The sequence below is a fragment of the Carya illinoinensis genome, chromosome 7, assembly GCF_018687715.1.
Source record: "Carya illinoinensis cultivar Pawnee chromosome 7, C.illinoinensisPawnee_v1, whole genome shotgun sequence".
Lineage (NCBI taxonomy): Eukaryota > Viridiplantae > Streptophyta > Magnoliopsida > Fagales > Juglandaceae > Carya > Carya illinoinensis.
Window position 1 is genome coordinate 41,423,585 of NC_056758.1, and position 27,089 is coordinate 41,450,673.

General features: G+C 36.4%; 2 protein-coding genes across 7 annotated transcripts in view; one reads left to right on the forward strand and one right to left on the reverse strand.

Annotated features, from left to right (window-relative positions):
• LOC122315901 (helicase and polymerase-containing protein TEBICHI) overlaps window positions 1-21,233 on the reverse strand; it is a 28,605-nt gene extending 7,372 nt beyond the window's left edge. For 3 of the 5 annotated variants that reach the window (XM_043132208.1, XM_043132205.1, XM_043132204.1), the window contains exons 1-19: window positions 21,023-21,233; window positions 20,089-20,537; window positions 19,656-19,887; window positions 18,692-19,555; window positions 9,046-9,110; window positions 8,669-8,774; window positions 8,321-8,521; window positions 7,942-8,142; window positions 6,909-7,070; window positions 6,592-6,831; window positions 6,189-6,401; window positions 5,600-5,950; window positions 5,304-5,456; window positions 4,309-4,527; window positions 3,794-4,012; window positions 3,474-3,591; window positions 1,375-2,570; window positions 981-1,178; window positions 333-592 (exon numbers count right to left, since the gene is read on the reverse strand). In XM_043132208.1, coding sequence (XP_042988142.1) covers window positions 333-592; window positions 981-1,178; window positions 1,375-2,570; window positions 3,474-3,591; window positions 3,794-4,012; window positions 4,309-4,527; window positions 5,304-5,456; window positions 5,600-5,950; window positions 6,189-6,401; window positions 6,592-6,831; window positions 6,909-7,070; window positions 7,942-8,142; window positions 8,321-8,521; window positions 8,669-8,774; window positions 9,046-9,110; window positions 18,692-19,555; window positions 19,656-19,887; window positions 20,089-20,537; window positions 21,023-21,058 — 5,483 coding nt within the window. In that variant the 5' untranslated portion in view covers window positions 21,059-21,233. Of the gene's footprint in view, window positions 1-332; window positions 593-980; window positions 1,179-1,374; window positions 2,574-3,473; window positions 3,592-3,793; window positions 4,013-4,308; window positions 4,528-5,303; window positions 5,457-5,599; window positions 5,951-6,188; window positions 6,402-6,591; window positions 6,832-6,908; window positions 7,071-7,941; window positions 8,143-8,320; window positions 8,522-8,668; window positions 8,775-9,045; window positions 9,111-18,691; window positions 19,556-19,655; window positions 19,888-20,088; window positions 20,538-21,022 lie in introns of those variants that run through there. The other 2 variants (XM_043132206.1, XM_043132207.1) reach the window with 2 other exon arrangements.
• A 3,325-nt stretch (window positions 21,234-24,558) lies between these two features.
• On the forward strand, window positions 24,559-26,740 carry LOC122315584 (protein ANTI-SILENCING 1-like). Of its 2 annotated transcripts, none has more exons than XM_043131581.1 (4): window positions 24,559-24,757; window positions 25,269-25,654; window positions 26,088-26,256; window positions 26,436-26,740. In XM_043131581.1, exons 2-4 carry the CDS (start codon window positions 25,313-25,315, stop codon window positions 26,465-26,467), a joined length of 543 nt encoding a protein of 180 aa, XP_042987515.1. In that variant the 5' UTR covers window positions 24,559-24,757; window positions 25,269-25,312; the 3' UTR covers window positions 26,468-26,740. The 2 variants fall into 2 exon arrangements, with proteins under 2 accessions (XP_042987515.1, XP_042987516.1); XM_043131582.1 differs by lacking the exon at window positions 24,559-24,757 and adding an exon at window positions 24,772-25,157.
• Window positions 26,741-27,089: the final 349 nt, after the last annotated feature.

Here is a 27,089-nt window from a genome sequence, read left to right on the forward strand (position 1 = left end):
TATCCATCACACTACCCAGAAGTGCCACCTTCACTATTTTAGGAATATCTCTAATTCCACAACTTTGAATAGACAATCTTCAAAATATTTTCTTTCAAGAGGAAAATCTCTATCAGAAGAGGGCATTTTTTACTTTGTGTCCTGATTAAGTGTAGAAGATGGATTAACCCTAGCTAGGTGTTTCTCTTGTATACGACCATGTACTTGGCTATGCCCAAAAAAGTGTAGAAGATGGAGGGAGCATAAATTATTACAGGATCCAATCACCACATAAAAATTCATCTTTAGATGGGAAATGAGCCTTAACAGGAACAAAATATCTCTAACATTACCTTAATAAGTCCAAGCAATGCTTGTCGGTACTTGGATGTTGCTTTCCCATATTGTGCCCCTCTGGTATGGGAAGCTTCAAGTGCCCATACAGCACATTTGCAATATCTGCTGCTGTATATAATGAAAATGTCATGCCAGCAAGCTTATAAGCTTCCTTCTCAAGATGCCTCAGCTTTTTTGCTAATAGATTACGTGCCTGGAGGCATCCATCCATGTCAACACCTATTCCCCAAAGCTCCATATCTGCAAGAACATTAACCTAACACAAACACAAGCATATAAATATGAATACTTTAAGCATCTAGTCAATAGAAGACTGCATCTTTTCCACAAATTGGTTAGATGGTTCCAAGGATCAATGACTTTCTATTACATTCCTGGCCCGAAGTGGCTAAAGCAGCTTTTCATACATAGCTTTGCATGTTTGAAAAACAAAAAAGTTGAAGAGATTTATCAAGGTCAAAAAATCATTGAAAAAAGGATGAACAAGAATGGTGCGATTTACATGTTCCAAAACTCTCTCATTGTGTAGGTACCTAAGACAAGATACATCAGAAAGTCTGAATGCCTCATATAACAGACCTCCTCTAGTTTGTAGCAGAGAGAAAAAGATAACTTTTTGCTAAGTAGAGAAAAAGATAACTTACCAATGGGGTTTCTATATTTATGAGGGCTTCAATAAGCTCTTCAGAAAGAAGCAACTTCCAGAGTACAGAACATAAAGCTCGTGTTTGTGCAACCCGACGGCAGCAACCATTATGTGCAGCCCTTCGCATCTGATTCTTCCACCTCCCACTCTGATTAGCAGTTGCTGCAGCCTCACTGGATAACCGTTTCTTAACTTCCTATTTGTATCATTATCACAGCTTTGTAAGGCAGTTCAAGAAATGATGAACGCCATAGTACTATTATTTAATAACAAGACTCAAAATTTTCAAACTCATTTGGCCATAAGAAATTAAAAAGTAGAAAGTTCTCGGCATTGTGAAAACTAAAAACCTCATCTGTTCCAAAACTAATCAATATGATTCTTCTAATTACCTTCTCCAGGTTTGGGTTGGAGCTTCTCTCCTCATCAGGCCAAAGGATCCATGTGACAATGGACATGTCAATTCCATCATTAATATTAACTGGAGACAACAATAAGTATGAGTTGTCTATTAGTTCAAGGTCCATGTTTTTCCCAGCAAGATCTGAACCAAATTTCTGAACTAATACTGCAGGAATTTTAAGAACCTGAATCTGAACTTTTAGATTCCAAGTAAATTTTCTAACATTTCTTTTTCCCAATATTTCACGAATCCTATTCCATCTTCTTTCAACTATCTCTGACAAATTCTCAGGAAGTGAAACACTACTCTTATCACCCGATATACACATGGATGAGTAATCCTCTCTTCTTTTGTCAGACCACATTAGATCCTTAGGCAAATTGACATAGTATACAGGAGAATTTTCCCAACAAGTGGCTATGCCATGTATTTCAAATGGGGCAACAGAGTTCACATCCAATCTTTTGTTGTAATGGACATCAAAACAGAATTCCTGTGAAGTCTCCCAGAGGTCTAAGAAGGAATCAAATCCACCAGGAGTATTAATTGCATTGATAGGGCCTCTCCCACAAACGCTATTCTTATTGCCAAGAGACAAAATGTTGTGTGGTTCTGGTACTCCACAATGAAGATACCCATCACCTATCCTGGAAAGGGCACTAGGTTTTTTTAAATGAATAGAGTCTATCGCGCCTGCACTTTTTGTATTACCAACAGTAGCATTCAGCTCAGAACCACTGGTTACAGAACCTTCAACTGGTACCGCAGAAGTTTCAGTACCAAAGTTACAGTGTACTGCAGCTGTTGAGTTTACTTCTTCTGAAGCCAACAAATTGATATCCGATCTTCTTATTAACTTCTCTCCTTCACTTTCCAAAGCAACTTTATCAGAATTGTCATTTTCTTCCGTGGATGGCTTGGAGGAAACATGATTCATGTGCTCCACCACATCAAAATTACTGCTAGTGTCAATTCCAGACGATGTGGTTGCAGCTCCTTGCCTCACTTGATCGCCAACGGTAGTTGACATTAAGGGTCGAGAAAATTGTGGAACGTTAAATCCCAGTGATTTAAAAGCCGAGAAAGCAACTGCCCTTGCTTCTTCAGCCTTATCCAGGACAATTTTGCGTGCACCGTTTTTAATCTTCTTGGCTACTCCCAGTTGTACCCGTCTTTGTGCTGAACCTTCTAACATTCATATAGATTACTTGTCAGTATTAAATATATAAATAAAAATAATACAGTTTTTATAGGTGGTTAAAAAATACATGCATGGATTAGATATTTTGATAAGAGATTAATTATAGGAGAACAACTTAATCTGGAAGCAGGAAATTAACAATAAGAGCATGCAGGGTTATAAAGCATAAAATCTACCGCCACTAATAAAGAGACACAAAAAGAATCTATTTTGAAAATATTTAACATATTGGAAACAAAAACGACAGTACAAACAGTCTTAGAGCCAGGGATTAAATAGAACGATATTTTGTTATTCATGTCCTCTCTCTCGATTTTCCTTTTTTTATTCAGTAGCAGATTAGTTATATAATCATATCCTCACTTTTATAGAAAGTGCGATTAGTGGGGCAATAGAGCTCCAACCATCATCAATAAGGTACAATCAGGACACCTCATGCACAACAATCAACGCATCATGCAACCTAATAAACGAAGTCCACCCACACAGAATTACTCAATGGGAACGATTATCCACAAACGAAGAAAGACTAAGAGAGCGTAAAACCTCAGATTAAAGAATCTTCTTGTGGTGGGCACAACAATATTACAACTGCTTCCAACATATAATAAAAGGCTGATGACAATCATGAAAAATAATGATATTGAGAGTCCAAAAGAAAGCAGTTCATCTAACATATGAAACTCCACAAAGAAATTTTCCGATGACCAACTCTGCGTCAGTTATGTCAAGCAATCTCATTAATAAACATCAAATCAAATACTGCTTAAGGTCTAGAAGATCCTGTGGTTTAAAAATTCAGTACAGAACATAGATGTTTTCATGCATCACATGTAAATTATAACTGTTAACTAAAGAAATCATATGCTGAAAATGTCTGTTATCACCTTGTGCAGCCCATGAAGAAGATTCAAAAAGAGCTTTTACAATTTCAGGAATGGAGGCTTCTGCAATTGCTAGAGGTGTACGCAAGCCGGCTTTGTAAAGTGATCTTGCTCGAGAACCCTAAAAATCAAATGTAGAATAGTCAATCCCTGACCATTTAAAGAATGCTCATATTAAAAATTAGATATAAATTAATTAATTAATTAATTTAAAAAAAAAAAAAAAAAAAAAAAAAAACAATCCCAGATTACTACAAAAGCCACTGGTGAGGTTCTCCTAAAAGCATAAACAAAAAGAAATTTGACAAAAGCGGGTGGGGTACCTTAACATATGGAATTGAAGTAAGCTCTACAATTTCTGCTCTTACTCCAAATGAAACGCGATTTTGGAACTTGGCAACCAAGCCTTCCAGATCGTGCCATCCAAGTCTCTCACAAAACATGGTAACCATAGATGCAAACCTTCCTGCATTCTCTTGTAAGGCTTGCACCATTCCTCTAGCCACTTTAAAAGCTTCACAAACCTCCGCCACAGGAACTTCCTTCACCCCAGATTTGAAAAAATTGTATTTAGCAAGGTGGGGAAAACCAAAAATAAATAATGAATTAGAATATCCCTCCCCGATAAAGAGGAATTAGAATCATATCTAGGTTAGCAAACAAATAGATATGGAATCCATTCAAAAATCATGGAATATAGACTACAAGATAGAATTGCATGTTATCCCAAGTCATAGTCAAATAAAAAATTCACAATCCTCATAAAAAACATGCAATACAAGATATTGGGGTTGCTTGCATTCACAGATTGGGTAAAAGTAAGAAATATAATAGACACCTGTACTAGTCTTGATAGGATCAGTGCAACATAGAAACGTTTACACACTCGTCGCATTTGATCATCTGAAAGGATTGAACTGTTTGTGACCACAGATTTGTTTTCATGTTTGCCTTGCAACCTTTTCAAATTTCTTGGCTGATATGAAGAACGCATAGGTGCACCATGCGCCATGCGCATTAAAAATGGTTCCACTACTCCAACTCTATTGCCAACTGACTGCATTTTATGTAATTAAGATAAGAAATTAAGAGATTCAAAATTCTATTAGATTCATAAAAAAATAATTCTATTAGATTCATAAAAAAAATAAACAACAAACTCCCTATACTTGTATTTTCAATACTCCCTATACTTGTATTTTTAATTGTACAGGTAAATGCAAAGCTAAAAGCTATAGTCGGGGGACATAAGTCAAGTCAATGTTTCACATACAATATTAGTGTGATTATGAAGATTGATTTGGAAAAATGACATACACATGTAATCATGAAGAAAGAAACACACTATGTATTGATTTCAAGAAACTGGAAAATCTCGAGTTGCTCTTAGAAAAACCCACAATTTGCCAGTATCCCCAGAGACATCCAATTAAAGAGGTCAATCTTGTCAAACTCCTCATGGTATTCACAGCACCAAACAGCCCATGCGGTCACCTTTCAATAATGCCAGGGGAAAAACAACAACAAAAACAAATTCATAATATACATTCAGACTTGCCAGAAAGGATCCCATATCTAACAAAGCAGTTACTCAACTCCAACCAGTCTCTAATAACATTCCAAAATCTGAACCATAAAAGGGTTGTTCATAGTGAAGTTCTAATTCAAAGTCACAGAAGCAGAGTGTTTGATGAGAAGCAGAACATCCAAATATAAACCAGCAGAAAGAGTCATTGATTTTTTTTATGTGAGTCCCAAATTTAACCATTGTTTAAAAGGGAGTGCGGCTTACACATTCTAGGATTGTATCTAGCATTACTCAAGAAGAATTACCTGGTCAAGAGCAGATAATTCCATGAACCGCTCGTAGTATAGTTCCCAATCTGGCTCAACATCAACATTAATTGGTGTTACTAAGTAAACTAAATGCAAGTCAGATGCAAGCACAAATCCCTCTCTTGCCCTTGAAAGATCATCCAGCACAATCTAGGAGACCAAACAAAAGTTTATAGTAAATCTCAACTACAATTTTTTCTGCTCTAACAATTACTTAAACCAACATTACTTTTGCACAGACAGTAAAAGAATAGTTTGGAAATCAAAAGGGAAATAGAAGGTGCAATTTTTACAAGAGATTCTTCTGGGCAGAGAGAACTGCCAAAAGCCGCACGCCCAAGGGGTGTGGTGCTATATAACTTGGTATCTTCATTCCATTCAAGAAATTTTCTGTGGCATAACCACCGAAGAGATTCCTGGGCTGATTTCACTACATCTTGAAATGGCTTGGTGGAATTGAGAAGAGTACACCTAACATATCGATGAATATCATTAGCAGTTTGAACAATTCCGCCAGCCACAACTTCTAAAATGGCATGAGTCATTCCATTCACATCTTCAGACAGACAAGAATGCAATGGTGGACAGGTTTCATTAACAAGTCCCATAATTCTTTTGATCTCTTCCGGTTTGCAAATTAGTACCTGAATGGGTAAATTATCAGGAAAAAGATCAACAACTTAATATAAAAGCAGTGGTTTGACTTCACCAAAATATGCCAAAAAATTACTGAAAATAGAGGAATTAAATTATAACAAAAAAATGGTAACAAACAAGCATTATTGAGATTAACAACAAACAAACTAAAATATTAAAAAAAAAAGATCAGTAGTCACCATAGGAAAACAATAGAAAAAACAGGAACTACATAATAAAACTTACACTTTCCCCCTGTGTATCTATTCCAGTCCGACCAGCCCTGCCAGCCATCTGTTTGTACCTTGTCCCATCAATAAAATCACGACCGATCCTGGGTTGTCGAAAAATGACCCTCCTAGCTGGCAGGTTAACCCCAGCAGCTAAGGTAGATGTAGCCGTTAAGACACGTAAAAGTCCCCTGCGGTAACAGGTTTCAACAACTTCTCTTTCCTCAACCTATAGAACGAGCCCAACCTTTAGAAATATGAAAATCTCACAAGGATCAACAGTCAATAAGTCATCAATAGTAGAAAATACTCTTTTCATTCAAATGACAAAGAAAGTAAGCAAGAATATACCATGAGAAAATAATGATACACATAACCTCAACAAAACGAAAATATTAAAAAAAAAGAATCCTAAATACCGTGAGGCCGGCATGGTGATAGGCAACGCCAAAAGGGAAAGTTTCTTCTAATATAGGATCCAATCCAACAGGACACCTTCGTAAGGCATCAATAGCTGAAGTAATATCAACGAACTCGCTCTGATTGTTACGAACATTAACAGAAAATCTTTCCAGGAATTTTGCAACATGCCTTGCAGTTGATTCACATCCTTTTCGACTAGAGCAAAATATCAACACTGAATGACCCTCTTGAACAACCTGAAATATTTTTGGTTGATACATATTGTTCTTCTATAATAATATAAAAACAGTTTTGCGCCATAAGAAACCCCTACCTCATTGCACAGTTCAACAATATGATCTGGATCTTTACCTCCAAGATCAGCTGCTTTTGAAATTGTTCTAACAATGTCCATTTTTTTGCTATAAACTGTGTTGCCAACCTTAATATATTCTTCTAATGGAACTGGTCGAAAATCTGTCTGGTATAATGCTGCCTGCATGCAGATTTAAGAAAAATAAATCTTAAGTTTATTGACCACACAAGTACACTACAACAATCACATGGTAACACTTCATACCCTCCCCCAAGGCAAGATGAAAACAATAATGTGATCACCTTAACAAAAGATAGAATTAATATGAATAGAATTCCTAAAAACATGTTCAACAACAGTAATTTTTTTTCTTATAAGCAATAAAAGCATGAGAACTATAGATGCATAGTATAAACTTGAAAAAAAATATGTGATGATTAAAGCTTCCTGATATATGTGTATCTCTTAGCAATTATTTACTAACCTGAAGGTGACATATAATAACTGAAACCCCAAAAATAAAATATTTCGAGTGCAGTCTTTCCATCAGATTGAAAAGCCTAAGATGTAATGATGATAGTGTGTATAATTCAAGCATCTATGAACCAATTTGTGCCCCTATTGTTAAATCGTTGCCCTTCTTAACCACAGATAGGTGCATTAGAAGCTTTTTAAGTCATTAATGCCCTTCTTATGTTAAAAAGTGTGATCACTTGCAGATCTTTACATTTATCCTCCTGTGTTTGGCAAGTTAAACACATCCAATAGATCTTGATCCCATGACTTCACCCACCCTTCCATTATTATTGAGGAGAATATATGCCCTTTGGGTTTGAACAGATCAGCCACTAGCAGATCTTTTTACATCAAATTGAAACACTAGAACTTCACTAATGATCTACAGTTCCACTCACTTAAAGCCAACATGTACCCTCCATACCATTCGTAAGGAGAAGATCTGCCATTTGGAACAGAACAGATTGGCCACTAGCAGACCTTTACATCAAAATAAAACACTAGAACCTTACTAATGATCTACGGTTCCACTCACTTGGAGCCAGTCAGCAACTGCCACCACATTTGGCATGGTCGCACTCATTCCAACTATTTGCAGACCATGAGCAGGGTCAGCTTTACCACTGCTCCTACCTGAACTTTCTCCACTACTTGATTCTGAATTGCCTTCACCAGCTGCATAACGAAGCTTTGTCAACATAAGTTCCAAAAGATAGCCCCTACTTGGATCACCAACCTGTTAAGAAATATAAGCGCGAGAACTTACTATGTAGCATAACCAGAAAGCACAAGCCTAAAGAAGCTAAATGGAAACAGCCTTTGGAGTTTGGAAGAGAAAATAAAGTGAATTGAGCAACATATCTGCATAATAATACATCAATTGAAATATATCCCACAAGCTTCAAGTAAAATACCATGTGTAGCTCATCAATCACAATAATTCCAATTTCAGATAGGCGACCCTCTTCAAGCAATCTGTTTATTAAAGAGTTCGCCTTCTCTATTGTGCAGACAGCAACAGAAGTATCTTTAGGAAGTGTTCCACCACCTTGATTTCCATAATAACTACGAACATGCTTCCCAAGTGGCTCAAGAAGCACCTCCAGATGTTCTGCCTGCACCAATCAGGACAGAGACAAGAAATAATATATATATATATGTAAACATATATTGTTCTCTATGTATGTGCACGTGCGTGCTTAGTAAGTCAACCATAACTAACTTATGCTTTCTTCAAGTTCAATAGAAAAACAGTAAACCACCTTTTCTGTACAAATTGATACGTAAGGAAGGACAAGTAGTGCCATTTTTCCAGTTGATATGACCCGCCGCAACATTAGAATTTCAGCAACAAAACTTTTACCGGCACTGTGACAGATGTGGATTAGAAATAACACGTTAAGCGGGTAATAAGAGCATAAATTTATGGTATATGTGGATTAGAAACTGCCAATGGTTTTTCTTTTTCTCTTGAATGGCACCGGATGCCCGGAACAAAGTCAATCTCAGTGCCACAACCATTCAAAAACAATGGTTGGTATTTGAAAAACTACAATGAGAAAAATAAAAATAAAAAAAGATTAAGCAACAATAGCATGACAAAAAATTTAAGATGAATTCCAAATACACGGGAAAATACCTTGTAGATGCACAATATACTAGATTTCTTCTCTGTAAGACACCATCCACCTGAAGGCACTCAACCTGAAATTTAGTAGAAGTGTGTGTATTATGCTTCAAAGCCTAGGGATCAAGGATACAGGCAGCTGAATTGATAGAAATATGATATGAATATGATATGGATACACCAATACGGCCATTATTGAAGAAGTGGGCTACCAACTACACCAAGGATACTGCAAATACACACACACACACACACACACCCTCTTTGTCCCAATTTATATGTATTGGTTTGAATTTTAAAATGTCCCTTATACTGTACTAGAGGTGACATGGATTAATGAGAGTCTTGTGTACATCTTTTCAAAATGTAAGGGCAATGATGAAGAATTTGAACTTTTAAAAAGTAGATGTCTCCTGGGGCATTCCAAAACAAGAAAAGAAGACACCTAAAACAGATAGAGGGAGTACTTCATTGTGATCCACGGTAAATGACCTAAAGGTGTAACTGAGTAGTTTAAACACAACTATGTTGCGAACCCTTCCTATGTTTGCACATGCAATTGCAGACTCTATTTACTCTTTTTTATATAAGTAAAAAAAACTTCATTAAAATTCACAAATAAGTACATAGAAGTGGCCCCTATTCAATATAAGAATGATAAGCTTAAAAAAAAACGAAGAATGAGATACGAATCCAATTTTAGATTTTAATTTTAAATTCATAAACAATTTTTTTTTTATAATTAATAAGAATTTTATTACCAAGAATAGGCACAACCCAAATACAGAGGAAGTATACAAAGGAAATACCTACTATACACTTAGAAAGCAAGAAACTACGACAAACAGATTCAGTACATTATCATCATTCCTTACAAAGATCCTAGCCCACAAACTCAAACTAGAAAAGAAAAAATAACGAAGATCTTCAAAAGAACGCTGTCTTCAAAACATCTCCCATTCCTTTCCAGCGGCAGCCATAAACACCATATTAAACACAAAGGAATCATTCTCCATCTGGTAGCAGCACATTTCCTTGCCTCACAACCATGCCAACATGCAAGGAGATCCACAACTTCCTTAGGCATCACCCAATATAAACCTATCCGACCAATAACCTCATTCCACAAAGACTTTGTCACCTCACAATGTAAAAAAAGATGATTTACAGATTTACCATCTTTCTTGCACATAACACACCAATCAGCTATACACAAACCACGTATTCTAAGGTTATCCGTGGTCAATACTTTCCCTAGAGCAACCATCCAACTGAAAAACACCACCTTAGTAAGTACCTTCACCCTCCAAATGCTTTTCCAGGGGAATACACAGCCAGAATGACAATTAATCACCTTATAAAAAGAACTAACTGAAAACCTAAAATTTCCAGCATGACCCACAATAGCCTGTCCTCTCTTCCCTGCATCACTTTTGAGTTATAAATTCTTCCCAGAAAATCTGAAACAACATTCACTTCCCGATCATTTGCATCTCTAAGAACGTCAACATTCCATAGCATATTATTATCCATACATTGAAGGTAATCTGCCACAGCAACATTTTGATCCCTTGCAATCTTGTAAAGAGATGGAAAAGCTTATTTAAGAGCTGATTCCCCACACCAGATGTTATTCCAGAAGAGAATCCTCTTGCCTTCCCCCACCTTAAATTTAATATGTTTAGAAAACTCCCCCCAACCTTACCTAATAACCTTCCACAAACTCACCCCATACACTTCTCTAACTTCATTAGAACACCAATCCCCCCACCCACTCCCATATTTAACAGCAACAACATTCTTCCATAAAGCATATCTCTCTTCATGATATCTCCAAAGCCATTTTCCAAGAAGAGATTTTTTTTTTTTTTTTTTTGGATAGGTAAAAAAGAATTTATTAATCCACGTAATTAGGCAAAACTCAAGTACACAGGAAGTATACAAGACAGAGCCCAATTACAAACTACGTGCCACAGAAATTAGCATAAAAGTCATTAAAACTCTTTCCATTCAATATAATAGAAGAAGCCTAAAGCAACAATGTATAAAAGAAAAAAGCCCTAAAACCATCCGGAGAGCATTCCTTATTATCGAAACAACGGCCATTTCTTTCGTTCCATGTCCACCACATTAAGCATTGAGGCACCATCTTCCATACAGCTGTATTGTGGCGATTGTCCCAAATCCCTCTCCAACAAGACAATAAATCTATCACTCTCCTAGGCATTGCCCATGCGATACCAAGCCTAGTGAAGATTTCATCCCATAAAACCTTAACTACTTCACAATGAAGAAGAAGGTAATCTGCTAATTCACTGTTGTGTTTGCACATAAAGCACCAATCAATTATGTAGAGGCCACGCTTTTTCAACTTGTCAATGGCCAATATTTTACCATGGGATGCCAACCAGCCAAAGAAGGCAACCCTAAGGGGGACATTGCTCCTCCAAATGCTCTTCCAAGGGAAGGCATTGAATGTGTAAGTCGTCTAGGCCTAGTAATATGATCAAACTGAAAATTTCTTGTTCCTTGTGCATGTCCAAAGTAATCTGCACTCACCTCCTGCCTTTAGTTTCAACACGTATAAGACACTATAGAAATCAATTATGTCTCCTACCTCCCAATCTTGTACAGCTCTAGTAAATCTCATGAACCCATTGAAGCGAATCAGCAAAAATGCACATATTAGCAACCACCGAGGAACCCTAATCTGACACGATCCTATAAAGAGGGAAAAGCGTTTTTCAAAGCAATATCCCCACACCAAGTATCATTCCAAAACCTTATTCACGTGCCCCTTCCCACCTCAAGTCTGAAATTACCGAGAAAATCATCCCAACCATTCCGAATAATTTTGCAAACTCCCACGCCATAAGCCCCTCTTACATCATTAGAGCACCAACCTCCCCAAATACTCCCATATTTAACATCTATGATGTTCCTCCGAAGAGCCTCCCTCCTGATGATATTGCCATAAGCATTTTCCAAGAAGGGCCTTATTGAATGTTCTCAAATTTCTTACCCCCAACCCACTGCAAGACAAAGGGGTGCAGACTTTATCCCATTTAATCAAGTGGAATTTTTTTACATCCTCTAGCCCTCCCCACAAGAATTCACAGAAAATCTTCTCCAGTCTTTCGTTACCCCTGCAAGCACAAGAAATAAAGATAGGAAGTACGTTGGGAGATTAGATAACGTACTCTTAATAAGTGTGATTCTCCCGCCTTTATACAAGTAAATTCTCTTCCAACCCACCAATTTGCTTTCGATTTTCTCAACAATCCCGTCCCACATTGCCTTGGATTTATGAGAAGCCCCCAAAGGGAGTCTAAGGTACTTCATAGGCAAGGATGACACCTTGCATCCCAAGATGGCAGCTACTTCACTTAAATTATTAACCGCACCAACTAGAACTACTTTAGACTTTGATAAATTCACCTTAAGACCAAATACAGATTCAAAGCAAAGGAGGGCTCTCAAGGAGCGAATTTGATCGAGGTCTGGGTCACAAAAAATCAATGTATCATCGAGGAAAAGGAGATGGGGGGACTATCAAGCTACCATGCAAGGAACCACCCACTGAGAAGCCCGAGATGAAGCCCTTATCCACCATCCCCTCCAACATTCTACTCAGCATATCCATCACTAGGATAAATAAAAGTAGGGATAAAAAGTCCCCTTGTCTCACGCCCCGAGAACTATTGAAGAAGCCTTCAGGAGTGCCATCGACCAAGACTGAGAATCTGACTGTTGTAATACAATGCTCTATCCACTGACACCATCTTTTCCCAAAGTCGTACCTACCAAGGAGTGCTTTATTAAACAACCTCAAATTTCTCACTCCCAATCACAATCCTCCACAAAAAACCGGTTGACAAACCTTATTCCAACTAACCAAATGAAACTTCATTTCCTCCTATTCCTCCCCATAAGAAATTACTATAAATATTCTCAATTCTACTAGCAACCCCAACCGGCAAAGGGAGAACTGAAAGAAAATACATAGGAAGATTAGACAACGTACTCTTTATCAAAGTAATTCTTCCCCCTTTAGACAACTATAACTTTTTCCATCCAGCCAACTTTCTCTCAATCTTCTCAATGACAATAACCCCATCCCATATCATAACAGATTTGTAAGGAGCCTCTAATGGAAGACCAAGATATTTCAACGGCAGTGAAGCAATCTTATATTCCAAAATATTAGCCAAATCTGAAATATTACCTACGGCACCCACCGGTACAATTTCAGACTTGTTTAGGTTAATCCTGAGACCCAAGACAGCTTCAAATAATAACAATGCTCTCAAAAATAGAATATGTTCTTGATTGGGCTCACTGAAAATCAATGCGTCATCGGCAAAAAGAAGATGAGATAATTTCATGCTATTCTGTTCCTCATTGTCCACCTTAAAACCCGACAAGTACCTTTCTTCTACCTTCGCTTCCAACATTCTACTCAATGCATCCATGACAAGGACGAAAAGAAAAGGAGATAGAGGATCTCCTTGTCTCAAACCACGTGAACTATTAAAAAACCCAACTGGGGAGTGCCATTCACCAAAATGGAAAATCTCGACATCAAAATGCAATGTTTGATCCACATACACCATTTCTCTCCAAAACCATATCTCCCAAGCAAATACAAGAGAAAATCCCAACTAACATGGTCATACGCTTTTTCCATATCCAATTTAATCAAAATTCCATATTCATTTGATTTAATTCTACTATCCACATACTCATTAGCCACTAATACCAAATCAAGAATTTGTCTCCCGGAAAAATATAGTTGCAAGCACAATTATGCACTAATCTATGCACTCATGTGATGTGATTGGTCAAAAAGTAGATTTTATTTAAAACAGTGTTAATTTAAATTTTAAGTATAAATAAATCAATATTGGTACACAGATTAGTGCGCGACTGTGCTTGTATGTAGCAAAACTCGTCTCCCTCTTACAAAGGCATTTTGAGATTTTGATATAATATTTTCCAACACCCTACTCATATGATTAGCTAACACCTTAGAGATTATCTTTATACCCCATTCACCAAACTAATAGGCCGAAAATCCCGCACCTCCACAGCCCCTACCTTTTCGGGAATAAGTGCGCTATAAATGTAGCGTTGAAAGTTTTCTCAAATTTCATAAATGTATAAAATTCATGAAAAACCTTCATAATATCTTCCCGCGCTATATCCCAACAAGATTGAAAAAAAGCAATTGAAAAACCATCCGGACTAGGAGCCTTATCCCTTGCCATTCCTCTAATCACATCGAGAACTTTATCCTCTTCAAAAGCTCTCTCCAACCATTCTGCACTTGCCTGATCAATAGAGTCAAAAATAGTCCATCAAGCTTTGGTCTCCATGAATATTCTTCTATAGACTATAAACAACTTCTCATAAAAATTGACAATGTGATCCTTAATGACCTCTTGATCTGAAATGATGTTTTCACCATCATGAAGAACCTCAATTGCATTTTTCTTCGATGAAAGTTCGCCATATGGTGAAAAAATTCCGTGCACTTGTCACCTTCCTTCAGCCAAAGAACCCAGGATTTCTGTCTCCAAGAGATTTCCTCCATTAAAGTGATATTCTCTAAATCATCCACCACCACTTTTTTTCTCTCCAATTCCTCACTGGATAAGTCCGCAACAGCTCCCTTTCCTCCGAACTTTGCAACTGCTGCATCAAAAGTTTCCTTTTATTTTCCATGTTCCCAAACTCCTCAACACTCCACTTATTCAAATCTATTTTTAACGCTTTAACTTTACCAGCCAGTACAACACTCAGAGTACCAGAAAAAGAGTTCAAAGACCACCACATTCTCACCCTATCCACAAAACCCTCAACCTCCAACCACATATTTTCAAATTTAAAATACCTTAGTCCTCTAAAAGTGCCCCCACTCTCCAACATAATAGGATAATGGTTAGAACACAATCTCGGTAACCTTTTCTGCCTCAAATCAAGAAAACAAACCTCCCAAGAAGCTGAAACCAGAAATCTGTCCAGCCTAGACCATCCCTTCCATTGGACCATGTAAAATCTCCATCCACCATTGAAAGATCAATCAAACCAAGCTCAAAAATCAGATCAGAAAAGGTATTCATGGTATGAGAGAAATAATTATCCCCACTCGCTCACTAGGGAACCAAGTAATGTTAAAATCTCCTCCAAAACACCAAGGAACATCCAAACAGCAGTAAACACCCGCCATTTCATCCTATAAAATACTTCTACTATTATCCACGTTAGGACCATAAATCCCCGCAAAAGCCCATTCAAATCCGTCATCCACACATTTGAATCAACAAACAACCATAAACTCTCCCACATAATGATCTACCATCTTCACTAATCTCCTATGCCACATAATAATAATAACATCTGAAGCCCCTTTCAAAACTAATTCAATCCATACCACACATTGACAGCTCCATAAGCTGTTCACAATTGTCTAATAAACCAACTTCAGCTTGGTTTCTTGGAAACAAATAACATCAGCACTCCACTTTCGAATCATATTCTTTACCCGAAGACGTTTTCTATAATCGTTCAACCCCCTCACATTCCAAGAGATGATTGTTGGTTTCATTGATGACTATAAACAACCCTCTAATTGCCTTTATCTCTAAATGCACTTCCTCCCTTTGCATTATAATTAATAGAGCACGATAACCTCTTCAATTCCCTCTCCTTCTTACGAGCGGATCTAGCCAATGAAGGTTGACCATCCTCTATAGCTATTAGTAGGGGTGACAATTTATGACACGACCCATTAACCCAACATGAACACGACACGATAAAAGCGGGTTTGGGTTTAGTCTTATCGAGTTCGGGTCAAAACAGGTTGACCCATTAAGACACGATTGCTTAACAAGTCAACCCGTTAAGAAAATTAAAATTACACTTCTACCCTTCTATCTAAAAATAAACCCTAAATCCTAATATATGTCCCTCGCCGCACACCACCTTATACCCAATTTCTTCAAATTTTCATTCTTCAATTTCTTCCTCTTGCGCCTTGCGACTTACAAACTACTTCATTCTTCAATTGTTCCTCTTGCAACTTGCTGAGTCTTGCTTCTTCACTCTTCCTCTTGCCGCCACAATGCCACAACTCCTCTTCATTCAGCAGTTGTCGCTCAGCTATCACACAAACTCACACTCACAGTCACGACGTCCTAACCTCCAGGCTTCTCATCTCTATCACACGACGACACGAGTCACGGGTCACTACCGGCAACTGCTACATAGCCTCCAGTGCCAGCCACACTACCACCTCCCTCTGTCCCTCATGAGTCATAGCTGAGCGAAGCAACGGAGCCCTTGGTAATTTTTCCTTTTCTTCTTAATTTTTCTTTGTTGGGTTCCCTACAAAATATTCAAGATGAATTTTTGATAGATTATTTAGAGATGTGTTTTGGTAGATTATGTAGCAGTAGAGCTGTGCTGTGGTAGATTATATTTTTTGAAATTTGGGCTTCTCTATTTTTATATTTGTTTGGTTTCCTAGAAAATAATTTGTTTGGTTCCTTAGAAAATATTCAAGATGAATTTTTGGTAGAATATTTAGAGTTGTGTTTTGGTAGATTATGTAGCAGTAGAGATGTGTTGTGGTAGATTAATCAGATCAAACGGGTTAACGGGTCGTGTTCGTGTCCATTAATATATATATAAATGGTTTGAAACGAGTCATAATGGGTTGTGTCGTGTCGTGTCAACCTTTTGCATAGGGTTTACTAAAGGGTCATAAAGGGTCGTGTCGTGTCAACCGTTATCTTAATGGGTCGTGTTAGAGTTTAGAGTTTTGACACGAAACCCTTAACGGGTCGTGTTCAGGTTGACCCATTAAGTGTAATGTATATGTCTTGACTGTATATGTCTTGACACAACAAGAATACGAGCCATTAACACGATTTGACACCCCTAGCTATTAGAAATGATCTAAATTGTTCCTTAAATCCGACACAAGAGATTCCCACGCAATCATTAATTTCATCCACTTTCCTCATCACCTAATCAAATGAGGAATAGGGCCAATCAATTTTAGGAATGATAGAACACAACGTATCAAAGTACATTTCTTCATCAAACTCCCTCAGCTATCCTGACTCACTTGCCTCTGCCTCCCCTCCAAGAGCCATCGGCATCTCAGAGTTTAACCTCTAGGTGCAACCCCAAAACAAACTCCTCAATAGACCAAGTGACATTACCACACAATTCCACATCTCCCTCCAACACTTCCACCCCCTCTGAAACCCCACTCATTGCCTTCATAACATAGCTCAACAGGAACCAATAACAACTGAGAAGAGAACCTCCCAACCCCGAGATGAGAATCTCCCTTCTGAACCTCAGGCTCAGAGGAAGATAACATGCTCCCCTTCGTCAGAGTTGAACACACCACCTGAGTACCCTCAAAGGGATCTACTACCATTGGCGTCCCTTTCTGTGAAGAAAGCACAACCTCCTATGTCGTCGAGGGTTTAATATGGACCACCTCAGAGTTCCAATTCTCAGATCTGAGTAACTAAAGATTCACCAGTGGATAGACCTTTGTCGGAGAGCCTCTCGAAGACTCGCTTGCTATCGTCAACCCTATCTGTGACATCGAAGTGTTTGTCGGAGCCACCGAGTCCTTGGGCTGGGCCATCCCTCCCCTCGGGCTTTTTCTCCTTCCAACCAAATAACTCTGCCCTTACGTGCTACAAAGATCCTTCAACTTCTCCAACTTTCTGCAACACCTCAGCAGGCCAACCATTCTTCCTTCCATCCATCTACTTCCACCACAAAACATCATTCCTCTTGTTACTATCCAACACCAATTCATCCTTTCTAAATTTACAACACCATAACTCTGATGAGGAACAGAACCCTCTAATGATTAACACCTTTCGAAGATGTATCAGAAATCACGTTTTTATTTCTAGAGTCTCGTTCACTGCCACCCTTCGGAGGAGAAACTCTATTTTCATAACATGAAACAGAGTTCCTAAAATCAACCATCTCTCTCATTAATCTCACAAAACCTACCCAACCACCCCCTTTCCTCCTTTCTAAAATCACTATGATTCCATTCCCCTTACCAGTGCCAAACTCAATCAGCTTCACAAATCTGCCAAACACGTTTTGACACTTTTGGACCAGAAAAACTCTATTACCTTCCCTTCAACAAGCTAAAAATAAAACTAAAAGAAGAAAAAAGATAGAGGGAACACGAATCAAGGAAGCATAGAAATATTAAGGACTATCCCCGACAAGAAGCACTAGGGATGGAAGATGAAAGGTCAGACCCCGAGAGAGAGAGAGAGAGAGAGAGAGAGAGAGAGAGATTATACGCCTACACTTCTCATATAAAGGTATCCATGCTAAATATATTAACTTACAATATCTGATACTAAAGCATATAAATAGTAAGACCATTGAAAAATGCAAAAAGAGGCACAACGATAAGCAACATATTATCTGCTTAAGGCAAAAGAAAAAGCTACATAGCCTACTTATATATCACACCCCACTCGACCGTTGCAGTAACCATTTAAAGCCCCGTAATAATATGATAACAATTGCAAAAATCATCTTAATCCATAATCCAATCATATGAGCAAATAGATCACTGAGTTCATTGAAAGTTAAAAGCTACCTGCCAAGGATACAGTTTTGAAATTCCTCTCTTTCTATATGTACTGCATATTTCAGATGGAAGCCAACTATGTAGATCTGAACGATCTTCAAGACGCACAAAACTTGAAGGAGTACTTGCCTCATCAGATTCATGGCTAAGAACCGAATTCTTGATTTCGTTTACCGGTGAATTGGATGTCATACAACCATTATCAGGACATGACATACCCCCTGGCTCTTTGTTAATTACAATAGTAGAAGTCATCTCCTGTACCTCATGCAACTTTTCATTTGGAATCAAGATATTAATAGTTTCTAGCCCTTTGACATTTACAGAACCACATTCAGATTGCTCGCTGCCTTTATGAGTAGCACATTTTGAACCATCTACACCATGATGGCGTGAGGTACTTTCATTCAGGTTTTTGCCCTCACATGAGAAGTCAAAATGCTTAACAGGAAGTGGGGATACTTCTTTATGCAGATCTTTTACATGCTTCCCCAGGGACCCCAAAGAAGCACTTAACTCCATGTTCCAGGCTCTCTTCTCACCCTCATTCAATGTTTTCATTGAGTTCTCATGACAGGCGCCATTTCTGAAATTGCACGAGTTCAAGACATGATATCGGGTTGTACTATGAGTTTCTTCAGCGGCCTGAGGAGCACACAAACCATCAGCAACTTGAATTGCTTCATTCCAAAAAGCTTCTCCTGGTGAAAATATGGAGCTTCCACGGATTGACTGGGGGGTCTCATTAATGCATGCTTTAACAATCAAAGAACCCGGTGTACGTAATTCTGTCATATTGACAGATGATTTAGGAGTATTGCTGCATTTTTTCAAGCATGGTTGAAGAACAACCAGACTATCACCATCAATAACCTAACCAGGAAAAATAATAACGCTTGTAAATCATATTTAAAGCGAATAATCAAAATCTGGTTATAAGATTCATAACTGAGTTGTTTAAAATTGACCTTACCTCTCTAGAAGAACTAAAAACCGATAATACAGTTTTATCAACATCACCAGGCTGCATGTCGTCGTGATTTTTCTTTTTAGAGCAAGTGAATTCACCTTCTAAATGTGAATCACTGGTATTAAACTTCTTCTTGGATGTCTTATCCATCCTGTCGAGGCACGATGGGCTGTAATGTCTCTTATGTTCATTCACTTCTGGCTCTGACTGTGAATTTACACTTGGTTTAAGCTCACTGCAAATAATAGAGGCTCAGAAATCTAAATAACATAAAACAAAAAATAGAGAATAAAGTAACTGCAGTGCAACCGCTGAATCATCCTCAATGCCACTAGTGGAAAGAACAATCCAGAAGAAAGTGCCAATGAGAAATGCCAATCCAATCATCGGTAAAGGATGTAGATATAAATGGTTCCTGATATTTAGAGTACAATACCTACAATACAAAGACAGGAAATCAGCAGCAAACGTTTTTAGGTCTGAATTATCCGCACCGTTGGGAAATTTTGAGGAACCTTTTGCCAAATCTCCAACTGCAGCATCACCCATTACAGATAATCCATGAGATGCTTCGCTCTGAGCCACTTCAACTGCTTCAGATGTTGCAGGGTGCAATTCTTCTGAAAATAAGGACTGCTTAAATTCATCCTTGGAAGAGTTATTAATCTCCAGTGCCAAATTTCTTCTGACTGCATCTGGCCCAGCCAAGGAATCATGAACTGTATATGAAGACCTAGGACTGTTATCGTCTTTTGAAGTCACCAAACAATTGTCCAGAGTACCTTTGGCACTTGGAGAGCCTTCAAAGGTAGCTTTCACATGTTTTTTGCTTCTCCCAGACTTGAAACCAGGTGATTTTTGTTTCCTTTTCTTCGAAACAAAAAACTGTATAACATAACACCGAGCACAAAATTGGGCAGAACCCCACCAAGTTGCGTTAAAGTGGGCATTACCTTTATAAAGCAACTTATAGTTAGGCTACTAATTTTAGAGAAGACCCAATTTAAAAGCCGTAAATCTTGTCTGAAATTTATTTTTCTCACGGAGTACTGGGGCCGGGTTTGGTTATCCTGGTTGTGGAAGATGAAAAGGAAGAGCAGTCTGTACCACATTATGCAATACCTTCTTTCTCACCCAATTTTCTCGGCAAACAGACGGGATCGGGGACTTTCCATTTTACCAAAGTTCTTTATGCAAGATTTTTATTCAAAAAGGAAGATAATACCCGTTGTTGTTCTCTTCATCTACTAATTAAACCAAAAAAAAAAAAAAACAAACGCATAAAATACGAAAGAAGAAAAAAAGTATGTGCATCAAGTCGACCGTTGGGACTCAGATTTTGAAAAAGTGACGTTGGGTTCGAAACGAACCTGATCGATGCGCCCCCGAGGCGATCCAGACGCCATGATCAAAGACGTAAGTTTAGGATCGGTCCGCGAAACCCTGGCTGTTTCGCCGCCGCGTGCTCTCGTTGCGACGTCGCGGAGGTGGAGCCAATTTGAATTCTCATTCGCAAACTCGGTGTGGATGCATAGTAAAAGCGCTTTTCTTAGCGGTCTCACCTTGTCAATCTTGAAAATTTTGCAAAGGCGCCCTCTTCCTTTTATATATTTCCATGACGAGGTCTTTCGAGGAGAATTCTTTTCTCTTGGCTAATTTTTCGTACAAAATTTATAATTAAATCCTACTTTTCTAACGATACGAGACTGATGGGAAATGGCTAATGCTACTCACTCTATTATATTTATCATTAATGTAATTGTGTTTTTTTTAATATTTTTAAATATTTTAAAAGATATATACATAAATTTAATAATAATTACTTTCTCAACTATTGAAAAATAAATAAAATAAATAAATAGTCAAAATGAGGGACAATGGAGCCATTTAGCATTTCTCTTTTCCATATGTGAGGATTGTGAGGACAACCCCGCTAGCCGCACTCCCTTTTTTTTTAGAGCATTGCTGTTCTGCAGTATATATCACATTTTTTTTATTTTTTTTAAATTAATTAAATTCTTATATTCATCATCTTTACATTACATATTTATTAAATAAAATTAAACATGTGGTATATAGATGATTAATAAAAAAATTCTTCTTTTTAATCTATTTTCTAAAATAAAAACGTAAACATGTTTTATTTTCACTTCAAAATATAAGCCTTTTTTAATAATCTTGCCTCTTTCTATAATTTTCTTCCTTTTTATTGTTTATTATTTTCTTTAGCTTTCTGATATTTGGATTTTTAAAACTATTTTTTGGGGTTTTGTTGAGGATTTTCTTTCCTACGTTGGACGGTACACGTTAAATGAGTTATTTTGAATGTTTTGTACGTAAGTTTTCGGATTTCTATATTTGGACTTATTTAGATCATTTCTATTTTTTTTTAAATATATTCATCATCTTAATTTTTATTATTTTCTCATGTGGTATTAGATGATAGGTTTATAAATAAAATATAATAAATAATCTTCAATCATTTAATATTATATCATAAGATAATGGGATGATGATGAGAATTAAAATGATGAGAATTAAAATAACGAGTAGTGTTACTCTTTTTTTAATTCTCAGCATGGGCGAAACAAAATAAAGTTACAAACTAAAATTAAAATAATCAGCGGTGTAAATGATTGAAATTCCATTCTAACCTGAATATCCAACTCAATTATGAGTGATTCATTATTGTAAAACAATTATTATTTTTTAAACATAAATTTTATATATAATTATTTTTACATATTTTTTATATATTACATGTAATTAACTACGTCACTTTTTTAATATAAAATTATTATTTTGACCAATCACCTTAATATAAACCCAAAACACTTTACCCTAGCTTCGATCTATCAAAAATTAACAAATCAATTTTAAAAGCTTAAAATCCATTTATTATCTCAAATTAATCAACCATTCTTCCACTGAAAAATACATACATTTTATGTTATTTTAGTTTATTCAAGTTTTAAAATTGACACGTGACATGATTTTTAAATTATTAAAAAATAACCTATAACAGTAATCTAATTCTAGTTCTTAAAACACATCGTGATTTCTCTTAAAAATTATAGTATATATGACTTCTTCGTCTTGTTAGACTAAAAACTATATATTCATTTCATTGTGGTGAAACTGATATTAAATTATGAAAATGAAACTTATTTGCATATATCTAAGATGTACAAACTTCATTTAGATGATCTTTTGAATAAAATTAGATCAATTAGTAGAGAAAGATGCTTCTTCGTGATAATTATTAAATAGAAACCACCCCATCCTCTCTATAAATCATCTCCAAATCAAAATCTGTGCAAAGGAGGAAAGAGTTTCTTCCCAACCTCATTTATGTTTCATCCTTCCTCCATCTCCTCTCTAATTTTCTTCTTTTATTTTATTTTTTTTTTTGGTTTTTTTTTTTAGGGCTAAGTATGGTGAAAGGCTGATATGTTGCTCTCCAATGTTTAGCGACTACCACGCATCCTACCACAGGTTTTCCAAGACATTGATCATTCAGATAGGCGAAGAATTTTACAAAACAGCACTATGTGTGAGCCACACACATAATCCAAAGTGGGCGTGTAAAAACCACGTGCCACGTGCTATTCTGCCATCGCGCATGACTTTTCTGGGTTTAAGGCCACCAATTACTTCAGACTTGACTAACCATCATACTCTCAAGATGGTGTGTGGCTTTCACACACCATCATAATCTTTTTATTTGTAATTTATTTCTTCCAATGTTGAAAATGTGAATCTATTTTTTTTAAGATATAATTTATTTTTTCTATGTATCTTTAATTTATATTTTATCTATTGTTTTAGACAACCAAAAAAAAAAACATAATCCCTTTGACTTTTATCTATAGAGTGTGTCTCTTGAACTTTTGTCTATATCTTGTATCCTCTACTCCGTTTTAAGCAGAGTATATGGAGTTTGTTAACTTTATTTTATTAGAGTTGTATTATCTCTCAAATAGTAGTTTGTAGAGATTTACAGCATGGATTAAACCATGTTAGTCATAGTTGTGTATTGAAGAGTTATTAATGTTGTAGTTGGCTTGTAATATATATTTCATATCAAAATTGTGATAATATGTTTTATAAAAAAAATGAAACTTATTTGCATATATCTAAGATGTACAAACTCCTTGTAGATGATCTTTTGAATAAAATTAGATCTATTAGTAGAAAGTTTACTTCTTCTTGATACTTACTTTTTTCAAAAACTATGAAAAGAATTTGTACTTCTTAAATTTAGTAATAATTTGTTTTAAACACGCAAAATTTCTATTAATAGATTCTGAATGTATAAAGCTGTCGAGATATACGGCTCGGAAAAATTCAATTTATAAATATCGAACATGTAAAGTAAGGTTACGTCACCCTAACGATAACGTATTAATAATAAGAAAAAAGTTATTCAATTTAAAAGTTAGTATGAAAATGCAGTATTTTTTTTTTTTATTTGTTGCAAAGTTAAATTTATTAGTTTTGTAATAAATCAAAGTCTATATTACTAATATAAAATGTGTATCAATTTTTGAAGGGAAAATAAAGAATTATTTGTAATACATTGAGTTAAAAGTAAGAAAAATGATATAGTTACTATTTCACTATAATTTATTTATTACTTTTTTTATATTTGATTTTTTTTTAATTTTTAATTTTATTTAATGATTAAGGAAGTGAATATTAATAAAGTTATATTTTTTTTAAAATTTTTTTTAATGATTAAGAATATTAAAAAAAATAAAAATAAAAAAACTTATAATACACTTAAATAATAAATAGATAATAATAAAATAGTAAGTCTATCACTGTTCTAAAAGTAAAGGGGTTCGAAAATAAAATAAAATCCGAGTCCTTTCATACTAGGATTCCAAACCTAGGAGCTACGGATAACCAATATTTATAGCGGCTTTAGCCCACTTGTTTTAAGCGGTTCTGACTTCAGTTATACGATTGAAAGGTCTGGGCACGGGAGAGAATCGGACGGTTGTACGGTAAATTCAGTACGTGCGCCTGCCGTCGATTGGGCTTCGGGTTCAGTGGAAGAAGAGATATAAAATTATCTTATCACACTCTCGCTCTCCGAAACTGTAAGTTGCTTCTGCGTTCATCTATTCTTAATCCTGATCTTCGTCCCTCTATTCTAGGGCTCGCCGAAGCTGTTAGTTTTGATGGATTTTTTTACCCGTGAAGATCTTCCCCGTTGTTCCGTTTATTGGGATTTATGATTCGTTTCAGGGGTTTATTTATTGTTCGGAAGATTTTGTGCCTGGATTTTGTGGATATTTATATCGTATTTCCATTAGTTTTTTGGAAGCATTATCTGTTTAAGGATAGATCGTTTAATACTTCTTACAGAAAAACATGTCCATCCCATAAATTATATCGCAGAGCCCGAACATTTTTAGTGCAAACCATGCTTTCTCACCCGCCCCGCCATTCATCCTGAAGTACCATTCAGAACTATTTGCATCTTACATTCCATTTAGAGTATGTTTAATTAATATTTCAGGCTAATAATTTCAGTTGCTCCTCCAGATGGATTTTCATGTTGAAATGTATTAAAAAAAAATTGAGAGTTAATTTCTTGCTATTTCTCAGGTTTTTATTTTTCATCTGCTTGGAAAGAGACGTGACATGAAAACATGGTGGAAGTAGACACGAAGGACCTTGCATTTAAGTGGGGTAAACAGAGAGGAGTTGGAGGGAAAGATAAAAAGGTCCGGTTTTTTCAGTCTTTTTCCTATGGCAGCGTAGAGTATGCTCTTTATGATTGCGTTTATCTGTATGGAGAAGGAGAAACTGAACCTTATATTGGTAAGCTTATAAAAATATGGGAGAATCCTGACAAGACAAAGAAAGTAAAGGTTTTGTGGTTTTTCCGCCCACGCGAAATTCAATATTATGTTGGGGTTGAAGACACAGCCAAAGATGAGTTGTTTTTGGCTTCAGGAGAAGGTGCAGGCCTTGCAAATGTTAATCCTTTGGTAATGTTTTATCATTTTGTCGGCCTGTATATAATACATTTGCTATTGTCTCGGTGCTCCTTTAACGTAGCTGGCTTTTTGAATATTTGATTGAGGTACTGTTGAAATTTTACTGTAGATAAATGAAAAGGTCTCTTTTAAGGAAAAAAAAAAAAAAAATCGTTATGTCTCTAAAAAAAGTGAATTTGTGGATTTTTCCATCTTTCGTGTTGTCGCATCTGAACTACTAATTATTTCAAGGACTTCAGCATCTTCATTATTGTAAAACTATGTGAATTTTGAACATGTATTTAGATTGGACGTTGGTATTTGATATGATAATTTATAGAAGCTAATGACATCATGAGATCATATTTAGTGCCTTTGGAAGTGACTCGTATATTTCAGCTCAGGAAGTGAATCAGCCATTACTAATTTCATATGCAATAATCAGGAGGCAATTGTTGGAAAATGCAATGTTGTTTGCACCTCAGAGGACAGTAAAAATCCGCAACCTACAGAAGAACAACTTCGAACAGCTGACTTTATATTTTACCGTGCCTTTGATGTTGGGCACTGCAGAATCCTGGATAAGATAGAGGAGAAAGTTGCTGGGGTTGAAGGTAATATTACCTTTTATTATTTGTTTCTTTGCTTGCTTGCTCTTTTTTGTTTTTGTTTTAGTTCGTTGGGAATCCTAAGGTTTCAAAATAGTCTTTTTATTTTTTATTTTATTTTTTATCCTAATGGTCGATGGTCTTCATATATGATTATTATGTTCTTTTGTTTGTAAATGTTGCAGTGAAATTTATATTTAATAGAGCGGATGTTTAGAGCCCTGTGCTGCTCGATCTGAAGCCTGATCCAGACAAGAAAGGAGTAAGTGGTAATGCCGTGTAGCGAGGAATGATGAAACGAAGCTGTGAATTTAATAATTTGGACTACTACTGCATTCTAAAAGCACTTATGCAGAATTACAGCTCTGATGGCAAGCATAATATATGTTGTAAAAATAAGTTTTAGCAGGCATTCTGGCACCGCGTCCTTTTAATTTACTGGGTATTTTCATGATAATACAGCTGCTTGATAGCGTACTGCCTTTATAAATACTGGTGTGCCTTAGAGGTAACAATCTTTAAGCGTGTGCTTTAATAAATATCATTGAACCAAGCGCACATATATTTGGAAACAGAAAAAGAAAAAGGATCTGACGATATTATCTGACAATCACCAATTCAGTAAAAATTAATTTTGCATGCCAAAAAGGGGCATGCCCCGATGATCAGTGTCATATTCTCCAGGTGAAAAGAACCTCGCCCACATATATATGCATACCAAACCCGCACAAAAAGGTATATTTCTTTATTGGTAAGAAAGCTTAGATTTTTTTCATAGGAAAATGCTAGTCCGACAGTTGTGCATCCCGCTTGATATGGCATCCCAATGACGTGCGGAA